General features: G+C 42.5%; 1 protein-coding gene across 4 annotated transcripts in view; it reads right to left on the reverse strand.

Moving 5' to 3' along the window:
* The window catches only part of Cdc42se2 (CDC42 small effector 2), a 66162-nt gene that overhangs the window by 17416 nt on the left and 35418 nt on the right, over positions 1–13328 (reverse strand). For all 4 annotated transcript variants that reach the window (XM_042688807.1, XM_042688806.1, XM_042688805.1 and 1 more), the window contains exon 2: positions 11257–11576. In XM_042688807.1, coding sequence (XP_042544741.1) covers positions 11257–11310 — 54 coding nt within the window. In that variant the 5' untranslated portion in view covers positions 11311–11576. The remainder of the gene's footprint in view (positions 1–11256; positions 11577–13328) is intronic.

The following is a 13328-nucleotide window of genomic DNA, read 5'->3' on the forward strand; positions in this document are numbered from 1 at the left end:
TGCTGACGAGGGAGGACCTCCCACCCGGCAGCACCACTCTTGGGAGGCTGGGGCGCCATGCTTTACTATCCCCTTCACACCCCAAGTCCCCTGACAGCCCTCACTTCCCAGCCCCTGGCCACCACTCAAGTCCCTATGTGGGCACCCAATGCCCCCCCTGGAAAAGGTTTTTAAATGCCTGTGTCATTTTGATTATTTGGAAAGTCATTAAGTTGCAGAATTCTTTCTCATTAAAATCAACTCCCCAACAATCAAGTCATTAAACCAAGTGGCTCCCAAGTTTACAAAAACCAGATCGCTTTTACTAAAAAGACTATTCCATCAACCGGAAACAGTTAAATAAACGTCAACTCCATCATTCCTCCAGATGACCAGCCTCTCGCTATTTTCATTCCTCACCTGGGAGCCCTAACCAAGTCTCCCGAAACACATTTAACACGAGTCACGGTTTTGCTCTCATACAGGTTTGGTGAGGACGGCACGGAGACGCATTCCCGCGAGGCTGTCTGTCTCTGTGCAGAGAAGCCAGCCAGGCGCTGAACCCACCATCACACACACCCAGCGGTGTCCACGCGCACGCGCGGCCAGCTCCAGAGGGAATATACAAACCACACTGATAGTTGGTAAATACTAAGAAAACCATTAAAATAGCCCAATGAGAGTTATGGAAAATCGTAAGTATCAATAACCTTATGACTTTAAAAAAAATACGGAAGAAGCCAGGTGCCATACCATTACTGGAACCTTACTGAAAGTACTGACAGTGCTAAGTCTTAGCTTCCCTTTTTGCTTTATTCTAGCAGTAAAAGGTGAAACAGGCCTCAAAGTGTTGACAAATATTGTCAAGTTTTGTTGTTTTGTGTGTGTGTGTCGGTTGTGGGGTTGGGCCTGGGCGCTGTCTCTCAGCTCTTCAGCTCAAGGCTAGCGCTTTACCACTTGAGTAACGGCACCACTTCCAGTTTTCTGAGTGGTCTAAAGAAAGTCTCATGGGCTTTCCTTCATGCGCTGGCTTTGAACCTTGATCCTCAGATCTCAGCCTCCTGAGTAGCTAGGATTACAGTGTGAGCCTCCGGAGCCTAGCTATTGTCAAGTTTTCACATTCAAAATTTCCATTACTGCCAAGTGCTGGTGGGCTCACGCCTGTAATCCTAGCTATTCAGGAGGCTGACATCTGAGGATGGCGGTTCAAAGTCAGCACAGGCTTGGTGGGTGAGAACCTTATCTCCAATTAACCACTCCAAAACCAGAAGTAGAGCAGTGGGTCAAAGTAGTAGAGTACTAACCTTGAGCTCAAAAGCTCAGGAACGGTGCCCAAGCCCTGAGTTCAAGCCCCTTAACCAACAAAAGAAAAAGATAGGCTGGGAAGGTGACTCAGGGGTAGAGCGCTTGTCTTGCATGCATGAGGCCCTGGGTTGGATTCCCCAGCACCACATAAGCAGAAAAAGCTGGAAGTGGTGTTGTAGCTCAAGTGGTAGAGCGCCAGCCTTAAGCTGAAGAGCTAAGGGGCATTGCCCAAGCCCTGGGTTCAAGCCCCTTGACCAACAAAAGAAAAAGATGGGCTGGGAATGTGGCTTAGTGGTAGAGTGCTTGCCTAGTATGCATGAAGCCCTGGGTTCCATTCCTCAGTACCACATAAACAGAAAAGGCCAGAAATGGCACTGTGTCTCAAGTGGTAGAATGCTAGCCAAAAGACACTCAGGGGCAGTGCCCACGCCCTGACTTCAAGCTCTAGGACTGGGGGGGGGGGGGGGGGGGGGGGGGGAAGGTAAAGAAAAAATTACCATGGGGCTGGGAAGGTGGCTGAGTGGTAGAGCACTTGCCTTGCATTCATGACGCCCTGGGTTCGATTCCTCAGCACCACATAAGCAAAAAGAAAAAAGCCGGAAGTGGTGCTGTGGCTCAAGTGGTAGAGCGCTAGCCTTGAACTGAAGAGCTGAGGGCCAGCGCCCAGGCCCAGAGTTCAGGCCCCATGACCAGACCCAAAAAAAAAGAAAAAAGAAAAAATTACCATTACTAAAAAAGTTTTTATAATTCATTCTTGATTTTATATGCTTTTTACTAATTTGTGTTAATGTCCATTTTGTGCTAATGTCCATTAGTGTTTTTTTTAAGTAGCTAAACAGTTTATTCTCTAGACTGACAACAAATTAAAAAAATCTTTATGGTTCTGACAAACCAGGCACTGGTGACTCATGACTATAATACTAGCTAATTCAGAAGTCTGAGATCTGAGGATTGTGGTTCAAAACCAGCCCATGCACAAAAGTCTCTCATCTCCAATTAACCACCAGAAAAATGGAAGTGGAGCTGTGGCTCAAGTGGTAGAGGTCTAACAGGGATAGCACCCACTCCCAGAGTTCAAACCCTACCACCCACCAAAAGAAAAAAGAAAGCCTAATTAATAAACAGACAAATGAAAGAGCACCAAGACTGGATATTGCAGAGACTAGAAAAAAGGGAAAACCAAATTCCATTTAGGTCAACTTCAGATAACAATAACCCTTTTCACGAATCTACTTGTAGTACACTCTTGGTGGAAAAGTAACTAATTCTACTTCTCTCTTCCAGAGGTAGCCTCATTCTGACAAAGCAAGCATCTGGCCCTCAGGTGACAGATTTTATTAAGGACCAATCGTTTTAAGAAATGAGTCACAAGGAAATCCAAACAAGCTGGACTTTCAAGCAGGAAATTATCAAAGTTTTCCAGAAAAGATCTGACCTGAGGCCAGGGGAAGGAGTTCAAAACATGTTGGCCTTCTAAGAACAAGGCAGGGGCACAGTGTGGGTGTAGTGTGTCTTCCCTCTGCTATCTGACACATTTGTCTCTAATCCCTGGAAACCAATTTTCTCCACTCCTCTGTGTGTGTGTGTGTGTACACATTTGTCTCTAATCCCTGGAAACCAATTTTCTCCACTCCTCTGTGTGTGTGTGTGTGTACATTTGTCTCTAATCCCTGGAAACCAATTTTCTCCACTCTTCTGTCTGTGTGTCGGTTGTGAGACTTGAACTCTAGGGCCTGGCTGGACGCTGTCCCTGAACTCGTGTGTGTGTGTGTGTGTGTGTGTGTGTGTGTGTGTGTGTGTTGTGAGACGAACTCTGGGCCTGGCTGGACGCTGTCCCTGAACTCGTGTGTGTGTGTGTGTGTGTGTGTGTGTGTGTGTGTGTGTGTGTTGTGAGACTTGAACTCTGGGCCTGGCTGGACGCTGTCCCTGAACTCGTGTGTGTGTGTGTGTGTGTGTGTGTGTGTGTGTGTGTGTGTGTGTGTTGTGAGACTTGAACTCTGGGCCTGGCTGGACGCTGTCCCTGAACTCGTGTGTGTGTGTGTGTGTGTGTGTGTGTGTGTGTGTGTGTGTGTGTGTGTGTGTGTGTGTGTGTGTGGTGTGAGACTTGAACTCTGGGCCTGGCTGGACGCTGTCCCCCTGGCTGGACGCTGTCCCTGAACTCGTGTGTGTGTGTGTGTGTGTGTGTGTGTGTGTGTGGTGTGAGACTTGAACTCTGGGCCTGGCTGGACGCTGTCCCTGAACTGTGTGTGTGTGTGTGTGTGTGTGTGTGTGTGTGTGTGTGTGTGTGTGTGTGTGTGTGTGTGTGTGTGTGTGTGTGTGTGTGTGTGTGTGTGTGTGTGTGTGTGTGTGTGTGTGTGTGTGTGTGTGTGTGTGTGTGTGTGGTGTGAGACTTGAACTCTGGGCCTGGCTGGACGCTGTCCCTGAACTCTTCAGCTCAAGGCCAGCACTCTACCACTTCAGTCACAGCATCACTTCCGCTTTTCTGGTGATTAATTGAAGATAAAAGTCTCACACACAATTTACTACCAGAAAACTGGAAGTGGCGCTGTGGCTCAAGTGGTAGGGCACTAGCCTTAAGCTGAACAGCTCAGAGACAGTGCCCAGGCTCAGAGTTTAAGCCCACAACCAACCAAAAAGAAAAAAAAAAAAAAAATTGAGTACCAGTGGCTCATGCCTATAATCCTAGCTACTCAGAGGCTAAGATTGAAAGATCAAAGTTCAAAGCAGGCTGAAACAAATCTTTATGACTCATCAGTAGTCTGCCAGCAAAATCCCAGACTGCAGTCACAGTTTAAGTGGTAGAGTGCAAGCAGTAAGCAAGCAAGCTGAGTGGAGTTTAAGCCACAGTACTAGCACAATAAAAAGGAAAAAAGTTCAGTATGCTGAGCCTATGCCAGTCTCAGATAATTAAGCTCTGACTTGTCTTTAATTATAGATGGTCTGTGCTATCAGCATTTTTTTCTCTACAACAGTACATGACCTAGATTTTCCCTGCCTACACTGACTTAAAATTGAAGTGGGCTTTTTTTTTTTTTTTTGGTCAGTCATGGAGCTTGAACTCTGGGCTTGGGCGCTGTCCTTGTGCTCTTCAGATCAAGGTGAGCGATCTACCGCTTGAGCCACAGCGCCACTTCCCATTTTCTAGTGGTTTATTGGAGATAAGAGTTTCACGGACTTCCTGTGTGGGCTGGCTTTGAACCGTAATCCTAAGGATCTCAGCCTCCTCAGTAGTTAGGACTACAGGTTCGAACCACCAGCGCCGATCACCAAGCGAAGTTTCTTATCAGTGTTTGCTTCTCTCCTATTTCTGTCCACTAATGACAGAATGTGAGATGAGTATCCAGCACACTGACTCTAAACAAAGGCTTAATCCTCTGCTTCATTCTTGGAGTTTGTCTACGTTCATAAAACTCAAGAAAAAAAGTTTTTTTCCATGATATTGGTGTTATAAAAGCAACTTTATTTTAGTCATTTAAAAAATTCATGACCTTATAAAAAGATGCAGACTTACACACTCTAACACAATGACAGAACTTATAACTGAGGATAAACACAACAATCTTCCAGATGTGGTCAGATGACTTGCAAACAAAGACCTTTTTAAGAAATGCTCCAATGTTCACTTAAGCTGCCAGTTAATAGCAGCTCAGAGACCCCACTTAGCACTGCTAGCTACAATAGAGAAGATTTGTTTATGAACATAAAAAAGCCAGACCATGATGGACATAAAGAAAAAAGTTAAAATCTGAGCTTATTTTTAATTATTTGACCTCAACTAGTTTTTTTCTTCTCATTAAGATGTTTTCTCTGAATTTATTTTCCTGCAAGTTGTCAAAATAAACATACTATAACCAAAGTAGTAGCACATGTATAGCATATATGTAATATATTAGCATTCAGAAGCTTTGGGAGCAAGATGTCTGAACCATCCAGGCCAGGGTAAGTTACCCAGTCAGATCTACATGAGATAGGCATTCACTAGGAGTACTCAAAACATTCTCCTGGGAATGTGTTCATGGGGCAGGAAGACTAGAACATTGCTTTTCACAATTTTTAAAAGTCAAGCTCTGTTAATGACTAGCATATAAATTGACCTATGGCTATTAGCTCCATTTAGTTTTATGAAAATTACTAAAAGCAGAGTAAGTAACAAGTGCTGAGCTTCAATTAATGCTTAACCACATTTGAAACTAAATACAAAACTGAAGTAGTTGTGTTAAAATATCTTCATTTAATCATCAGCATTTCATCTCAATGCATCGTTCAAAATACTCTGAGGGACTGACCTATGCGATACTATACATAGCATATGCAGAAGTGTGGAAGGGCTGAACTGGGGAGTTTCATTTCAAGAAGTATCTATTGTAATCCTAGGGCTGAGAAGGTGGCTCAGTGGTAGAGCGCTTGCCTTGCATGCATGAGACCCTGGGTTCCATTCCTCAGCACCACATAAGCAGAAAAAAAAAAAAAGCCGGAAGTGGCGCTGTGGCTCAAGTGGTAGCGTGCTAGCCTTGAGCTGAAGAGCTGAGGGACAGCGCCCAGGCCCAGAGTTCAGGCCCCACAACCGGACCCAAAAAAAAAAAAAAGAAATATATATTGTAATCCTGAGGCTCATCCGCTAATAGTTAAATAAGCCAATATTCCTGTTCACCAGTATTAAAATGCAAGACAAAACAAGGTTCAATTTCAAAGTGATGCTACTATAACTGTCCACAATTGGTTAAAAAAAAATTACAAGAATGATAATGCCATATGTTGATGGGGGTATGCAATAATGGAACACTCAAACTGCTGGTGGGAATATAAATGGCAACATCATATTTAGAACTATTTTGTCTTTTATGATTAAATATTCTTAAGATGTCAGTTACTTCACTGGTAAGTACATAATCTAACAGACTCTCCTCAAAGGGTCTCCTGACAACACCCACAAATGAACAGAAGTGTGATTTACAACAGGTTCATGCTGACAGCCCAGTTTTTCAAAAGATGTACAATAGAAGCTGGGTGCCAGTGGCTCACACCTATAATCCTAGCTACTCGGGAAGCTCTTTATCAACAATAAACCACCAGAAAAACACTAAGTGGCCCGATGGCTCAAGTGGTAGAGCACTAGCCTTGAGCTGAAGAGCTCAGGGACAGCGCCCAGGCCCAGAGTTCAAGCCCCATGACCTACCAAAAAAAAAAAAAAAAAAAAAGACTGAAAATGAAGTTCAGCTACCTGCATCAATATTGATCAATCTTATAAGAGTGAATTTAAAAAAAAAACAACAAAGATTAATCCAATGATTTTGTTTTAAAGTATAAACAGAAAAAAACTATGTTGTTCAGGGCTACTTGTACAGATGATGAAATTATGAAACACAACTTGAACTGATTTGAAAATTGGGATAGCTCTTCCAGATAGGTGCTGACTGGAAAGGACACAGGAGGCTCCTAGGGTTCTAACAGAGTCTTAATTATTTACCATGCTGCACATTTATACATAAAACATACCTTCCTATTCATTTGTTGGAATACAGTTATGCTGGGTCCTATCTTCAAGGGATAACTACTAAAATAATTACGGATAAAATGACATGACCTGGATCTGGTTTGAAAAGTAATACAGGAAAAGCAGGAAATGAATAGAGTAAGATTAAGGATAGACAGGAAGTAAAACTGTTCAAGCTGAGACAAGAAATGAGTGCATTATACTATTATTGTGTTCAAAATGTCTTAGGTGTACATGATGGATCAAGTCTGTAATCCTAGAGATTAGGGGACTGCAGTTCAAGGCTAACCAAGCAAAAGTTGGTCATAAGACTCCATCTCAACCAAGGTCTTGGAAAGGGGGCTCATTCCTGTTATCCCCAGCAATGAGGATCATAGGCCGAGCCAGCATGGGCACACGTTTTATTAAGTAAACCCATTCACCATTCTCATTTAATGGTTTGAGAAAATTGTAAATTTACATGAGATTAAATAAATCAAGAACATGTTTATTCGTGTTTTTAGAAAAAGTAAAAAAGGGGGCTGGGAAGTTGGCTCAGTGGTAGAGCGCTTGCCTCTCACACATGAGGCCCCGGGTTCGATTCCTCAGCACCACATAAGCAGAAAAAAGCCGGAAGTGGCGCTGTGGCTCAAGTGGTAGGGCACTGGCCTTGAGCTGAAGAGCTGAGGGACAGCGCCCAGGCACAGAGTTCAGGCCCCATGACTGACCAAAAAAAAAAAGAAAAGAAAAAGTAAAAAGGATGACTTTCCTTACCATAGTTGCATCTCATTTAAGGTGTGGAATTTGAGTCCTAACCCCCAGTGGCTGGACCTATGGAGATACAAATCACTTGCGCTATCACTATCCTGCTTCATACAGACCCCCAGAAATCATGAGGGCCACAACTAACTGAACTGTTGGCTCCTCCTGTCAGGCTGCAGTAGTGGCTTTGAGATCCTCTAGGTATTAGGCATATGGCCTCCATTTACTCAGCCACTTCCCTAAAGAAACCTAGAATCTGTTACTTGAGACTCAGGTCTCCCTGGATAACCCAGACTGACCCTCAAACTCACTATGTAACGTAGCTAGACCGACCCTCCTGACTCAGCCCCCCAAGTGCTAGGATTACAAGCATGTGCCACCATCCTAAGCAAGAAACCTTAAACTCTGTAAACTCCAAGCACTGTGTTCTTCCTCTGATTCCTCATGGCAGGTCCACCACCATCATTTATTCATTCTCCTTTTCTTTAGCTATTGTAAGTTAAAACTGAAAGTCAGAATGGCAACAAGAAATAGCAAGAAAAGTCACCCCCAAGCATAGACCGCTAACCACAGCCGAGGAGGTCTGAAGGCTGCAAACCACCTTAGAAAGTGCATGTCCAACCATTGGCTTCTTTGTTCAACACTATCCAGTGATTTCCCATTTCACAAAGAATAAAACTCCAAGTCTTTTCATGACTTGGAAGGCCAAACATGAACTGGTCCGTGGTTACCTACCTGACCTCATTCCCACTGTTCCCTTGGCTCAGGCCATGCTGTCTTCTTACTGTTCCACTCACACAACAATCTCTACTTTCAGAACTTTTGCTCATTCTTGTCTCTAACTAAAATCTGTTTGCCTCAATTCCTACTGGCTTACTCCTTGAAGTCTTTGCTTCTTTTTTTGTCAGTCGTGGGGCTTGAACTCTGGGCCTGGGCGCTGTCCCTCAGCTCTTCAGCTCAAGGCGAGCGCTCTACCACTTGAGCTACAGCGCCACTTCCGGTTTTCTGGTGGTTTATTGGAGATAGGAGTCTCACGGTCTCTCTTGCCCGGGCTGGCTTTGAACCGCGATCCTCAGATCTCAGCCTCCTGAGTAGCTAGGATTACAGGCGTGAGCCACCAGTGCCCGGCTAAGTCTTTGCTTCTTATACAGCATGTGATCAGAGGCCTTCTCTGAACACTGTTTAAGCATCCCAATTTCTCCCACATCACTATTTCTTTTTCTGCTTTCTTTACACCACAGAGCAATTACAATCACCTGACAGCACATATACTTATTTGTACACTAGACGCCTATTTGTACATTAGATACCTCTGCCACTTCATTATCTGACTCACTGCAGAAATTCCAGAAATGTTACAGGCGCCAATAATAGAGATTGTGTAGACAAGTTAAGTCTAAAGTACATTTCAGACACATAATGTTTATCAGGGCCACGCAGGAATTCAAATTTGGAAGCAGAAACATGAACATAAATGTGAACATAAATGTGTAGCACTCGTGTTCACTGATTTTTGCCGGTCCTGAGGCTTGAACTTGGCCTAGCCACTGTCCTAAGCTCCTTTTGCTAGGATTCTACCGGCTTTTTCTGTGACTAATTGGAGGTAAAGAGTCTCATGGACTTTCTTGCTCGGGCTAGCTTCAAACTGCAATCCTCAGATTTCAGCCTCATGAGTAGCTAGGATTCCAGACCTGAGTCACTGGCGCCCGGCTAATATTCAGTTTTTAAGGGTACCTTAGAAATTCACCAGGACAGGCTTGAATCCTGAAAACAGCCAACAAAACTTTTTAAAATTAAGCAGCAAGGTAGCAACCATCCAATTTAAAAATCTCCAATCTTAGCTTTATTTAGCAATAGTAACTATAACATTTTTTTTTTTTTGGTCGGCCATGGGGCCTGAACTCTGGGCCTGAGCGCTGTCCCTCAGCTCTTCAGCTCAAGGCGAGCGCTCTACCACTTGAGCTACAGCGCCACTTCCGGTTTTCTGGTGGTTTATTGGAGATAGGAGTCTCACAGTCTCTCCTGCCCAGGCTGGCTTTGAACCGCGATCCTCAGATCTCAGCCTCCTGAGTAGCTAGGATTACAGGCGTGAGCCACCAGCGCCCGGCTAACTATAACATTTATAGTCAATTAAAACATGTTGGATTAGTATTGCTTGAAATATAAAGGATTCTTACTGGATGTACTTTGCTAAAATCAAAGAGCAGGAACAGAAAAATGATTCTTAGGCTACAACTCAGAAAACTGCATTCTATTTTCGTTCCTAGATGGGGCGGTTCCTTTTTTCACACTTGGAATGTGCCAGTGCAGAGGGTGACATAGAATGTGGGAGAGCTGGCATGCAGCACTTTATTGCAGTAAATAGTTTAGAAAACTTCAAAGATGACCAAGTAGTTTTTCAAATAGGCAATCTTGTTATTTCTAATAGAACTGCAAACATATATTTTTCATAGAACATTAAGAGTCATAAAGATGTGACTGACTGCATCTTCTTCCCAGTCATTATGGGAATTGAACCCAGGACCTGATGGTACTCTACCACTTGAGCTAACATCCCCTATTCCTTTTACTTTTGAGACCATACTCTTAGCTGAGGCTGGCCTTCAATTTTCTGCCCTCCTGCCTTCACCCCCAACCCAACCAAGTCACCTCCCATGTAGTATGATTACAAGAATGCACAGCAATACCTCGCTTATGACTGAATTCTTTAAATTTGTTTCCTAATGGTAACAAGCAAGCTATCTCTCACAATGGTGAGAAAGTCTCCTTCATTTTACTGTCCCTCAGCAGCTCTACAAAAAAGTCAGATGTTTATGTAATTTTTAGAGTATTGTACATAAATATGTACTTACTAAAGAACTGATATTAAATTTCTATATAAAAACCGAGGTTACAAAGCCTTTCTACACAGAAAATGTATTTCTGAATCTTATAACTACAAGGTTCAATGCTCTACCTACTTAAATATCCAACCTATCTATCTCATTCCATGTTGGCTATGAATAAGTATAACTATACTGTTTCTGGGAAATAATTCACCTTCATTATCTACATTGTAATTATTGGCAAGAAATTATTTACTCTTTAAAAATACAACAATCTATAATGAACAGATGACACTGTATGAAAGGAAATATACTTTACATATGTAAATGTACCCCACTATATATCATCTCTACCTTAACAATAAATTTAAAAACATATATATGTATATATAAAGCAATTTGAAGTGACATTGTCCAAAAAGAAATATACGCTTTACCTTACTTATACAACTGTAACCCCTTTGTACACCATCTTTATATTAACAATAAAAAACTTAAAAAGTAAAAATATAGCAATATGACTTTGTTTCTGGTCTAGTAGCTAAGAAGTTCAGAAATAATTACTCCCGTGATACATTAAAGGCTAGAAAAACTGAAAACAACTCTTAGATCCATCAAAGAACTAAGGGCCCAGAGATAACTCTACAAGATCCAATACTCCCGGGCTGGGAAGATGGCTCAGTGGTAGAGCGCTTGCCTTGCATGCCTGAGGCCCTGGGTTCAATTCCTTAGCACCACATAAGCAAAAAGAAAAAAGCTGGAAGTGGCGCTGTGGCTCAAGTGGTAGAGCGCTAGCCTTGAGCTGAAGAGCTGAGGGACAGCGCCCAGGCCCAGAGCCAGAGTTCAGGCCACATGGTCCCAATTTAGTAAGAACCTGTGCCATGTGGAATAAGCTCCCATCATCATACTCACAGGCTGAGGCTGCTCCGCGATGCAGCAGTTGAAACACAACCAGAATTCACTCATGCTTACAGTCCCAGGCAGCAATGAGCACCAAGACGTTCCAGGCCTCAATTCAGGAAGCTCCACAATAATCCTCAGTATGGTGAGGGTCCAATCAAAATAACAATGGTATTGCACTGGAGTTTTATTCTTGTATTTTTATACAGCCAACTTGAAGGAAGTGTCAGATTCTTTCCTTTCTTTGCTTCCTCCACAGAGACACTTTCTGAATCAGCAGGGAGATATAAAATGGCTGCTGTAATCTGAGGCCTTGCAAGACAGCAGATCGTCTAGGGAAAAAAAGTCAAAGAAAAATTAACTACTTTTATTATCTTGCCATCTTTCATTTCTTCAATCTGTGATAAAAATTAAAAGAAAGTATTATCTTAAAAAGTATCAATTGAAAAACACATTTCTTTTTCCCAGCCTCTTAACAAGCTGATAATGAATTTTTTACTATTTATTGAGGGTCTAGAACTGAGGTTTTTAACAATATGAACAAAAGGAAATTCTTGCTTTCATAGAGTATTCTATATTATAACTATAAAAGTGTGAATTATTTTACTAAATTTTGGTGGGCATAAGGGTATGCACACATGTACGCGCGCGCGCACACACGAGGTCCTAGGGCTTAATCCCAGGACCCTAGGTGCTATCCCTGAGCTTTTTTTGCTTAAGCCTAGTGTTCTACCACTTAAACCACAGCTCCACTTCCAGCTTTTGGTTAGTTAAATAGCGATCAGAGTCTCACTGACTTGCAGCATTCCTGGGCTGGCTTCAAATCTCAATTCTCCTATCTCTGCCTCCTGAGTAACTACAATTAGAGGAAAGAGCCACCAATGCCTGGCTCTGTTTGTGTTTTTTTAAATCACTAATTATATTGTCATACAAAAGTCTGTATTTCCAAAAAGAAATATTAGTCATTGTCATGTTTCTTCAGGAGTCTTGTTTTCATACACAAGTGAAATAGCAGCCCAGTCTAGAAAGATAATCATGTAGCTATAGTTCATCAAAAACCTTTCGGTGGGCTGGGAATGTGGCTCAGTCACAGAGGGCTAGCCTAGCATGCACGAAGCCCTGAGTGCAATTCCTCAGTACCACATAAATAGAAAAAGCTAGAAGTGGTGCTCTGGCTCAAGTGGTAGAGGGTTAGACTCCAGTCAAAGCTCAGCGACAGTGCCGAGGCCCTGAGTTCAGGACTGGCAAAAGCATGCATATATATATATATATCGCCTTTCAGTTATCAACTTGGCACCTGTAATCCTAGCTACTCAGGAGGCTGAGATCTGAAAATCAAAGTTCAAAGCCAGCCCAAGGAGAAAAGCCCATCTTATCTCGCGATTATCTACCAAAAAGCCTTAAGTGGAGGTGTGACACAAGTAGGAGAACACCAGCCTTGATCAAAAACACTAAAAGACAGCGCCTAGGCCCTAAGTGGAAGCTCCAAGTAAGTACTAGCACACCTAAAAACAAAATAACTTAAAATTATCACCTTATCCACTGACATAAATTAGGTTAATCATTTTTCCTCCAATATTTATCATTTCTCTATGGTAAAACTTTTCAAAATCCTTTTCTTTGAATGTTTCTAGAATGAACAAGAAGTACATCGTTATCTCTAATTCTCTATTGTGCAACAGTATACCAGTTATTGCCCTAACTGTGACTGAGTGTGTACCCACTGACTCAGTGCTGATCCTAACTCCACCCTGGTCAAAGACCTTGATCACTAAGCCAAGCAGACAAGTCTCCTTGAAGCCCTTTCTTTTTTTTTTTTTTTTTTATTGTCAGGTGATGTACGGAGGGTTACGGTTACATACATAAGGCAGTGAGCACATTTCTTGTCAAACTTGTTACCTCCCCCCTCATATTCCTTGTAGCCATTTCTATGAAGACAAATGTGCCTTTGTTTAAAAACTCCTGTGCTCAACACTGTTGTAACACACAGACAGGACTGGTTATTTTCAAGCCTATTATTTGGTTTAGTCCTTGTACATCACATTTCCTCATTTACATGTAAATCACTAAAAATTATTTTCAAA

This window comes from Dipodomys spectabilis, unplaced genomic scaffold, assembly GCF_019054845.1.
Source record: "Dipodomys spectabilis isolate Male_0828 unplaced genomic scaffold, ASM1905484v1 ptg000119l, whole genome shotgun sequence".
NCBI classification, from domain to species: Eukaryota; Metazoa; Chordata; class Mammalia; order Rodentia; family Heteromyidae; genus Dipodomys; species Dipodomys spectabilis.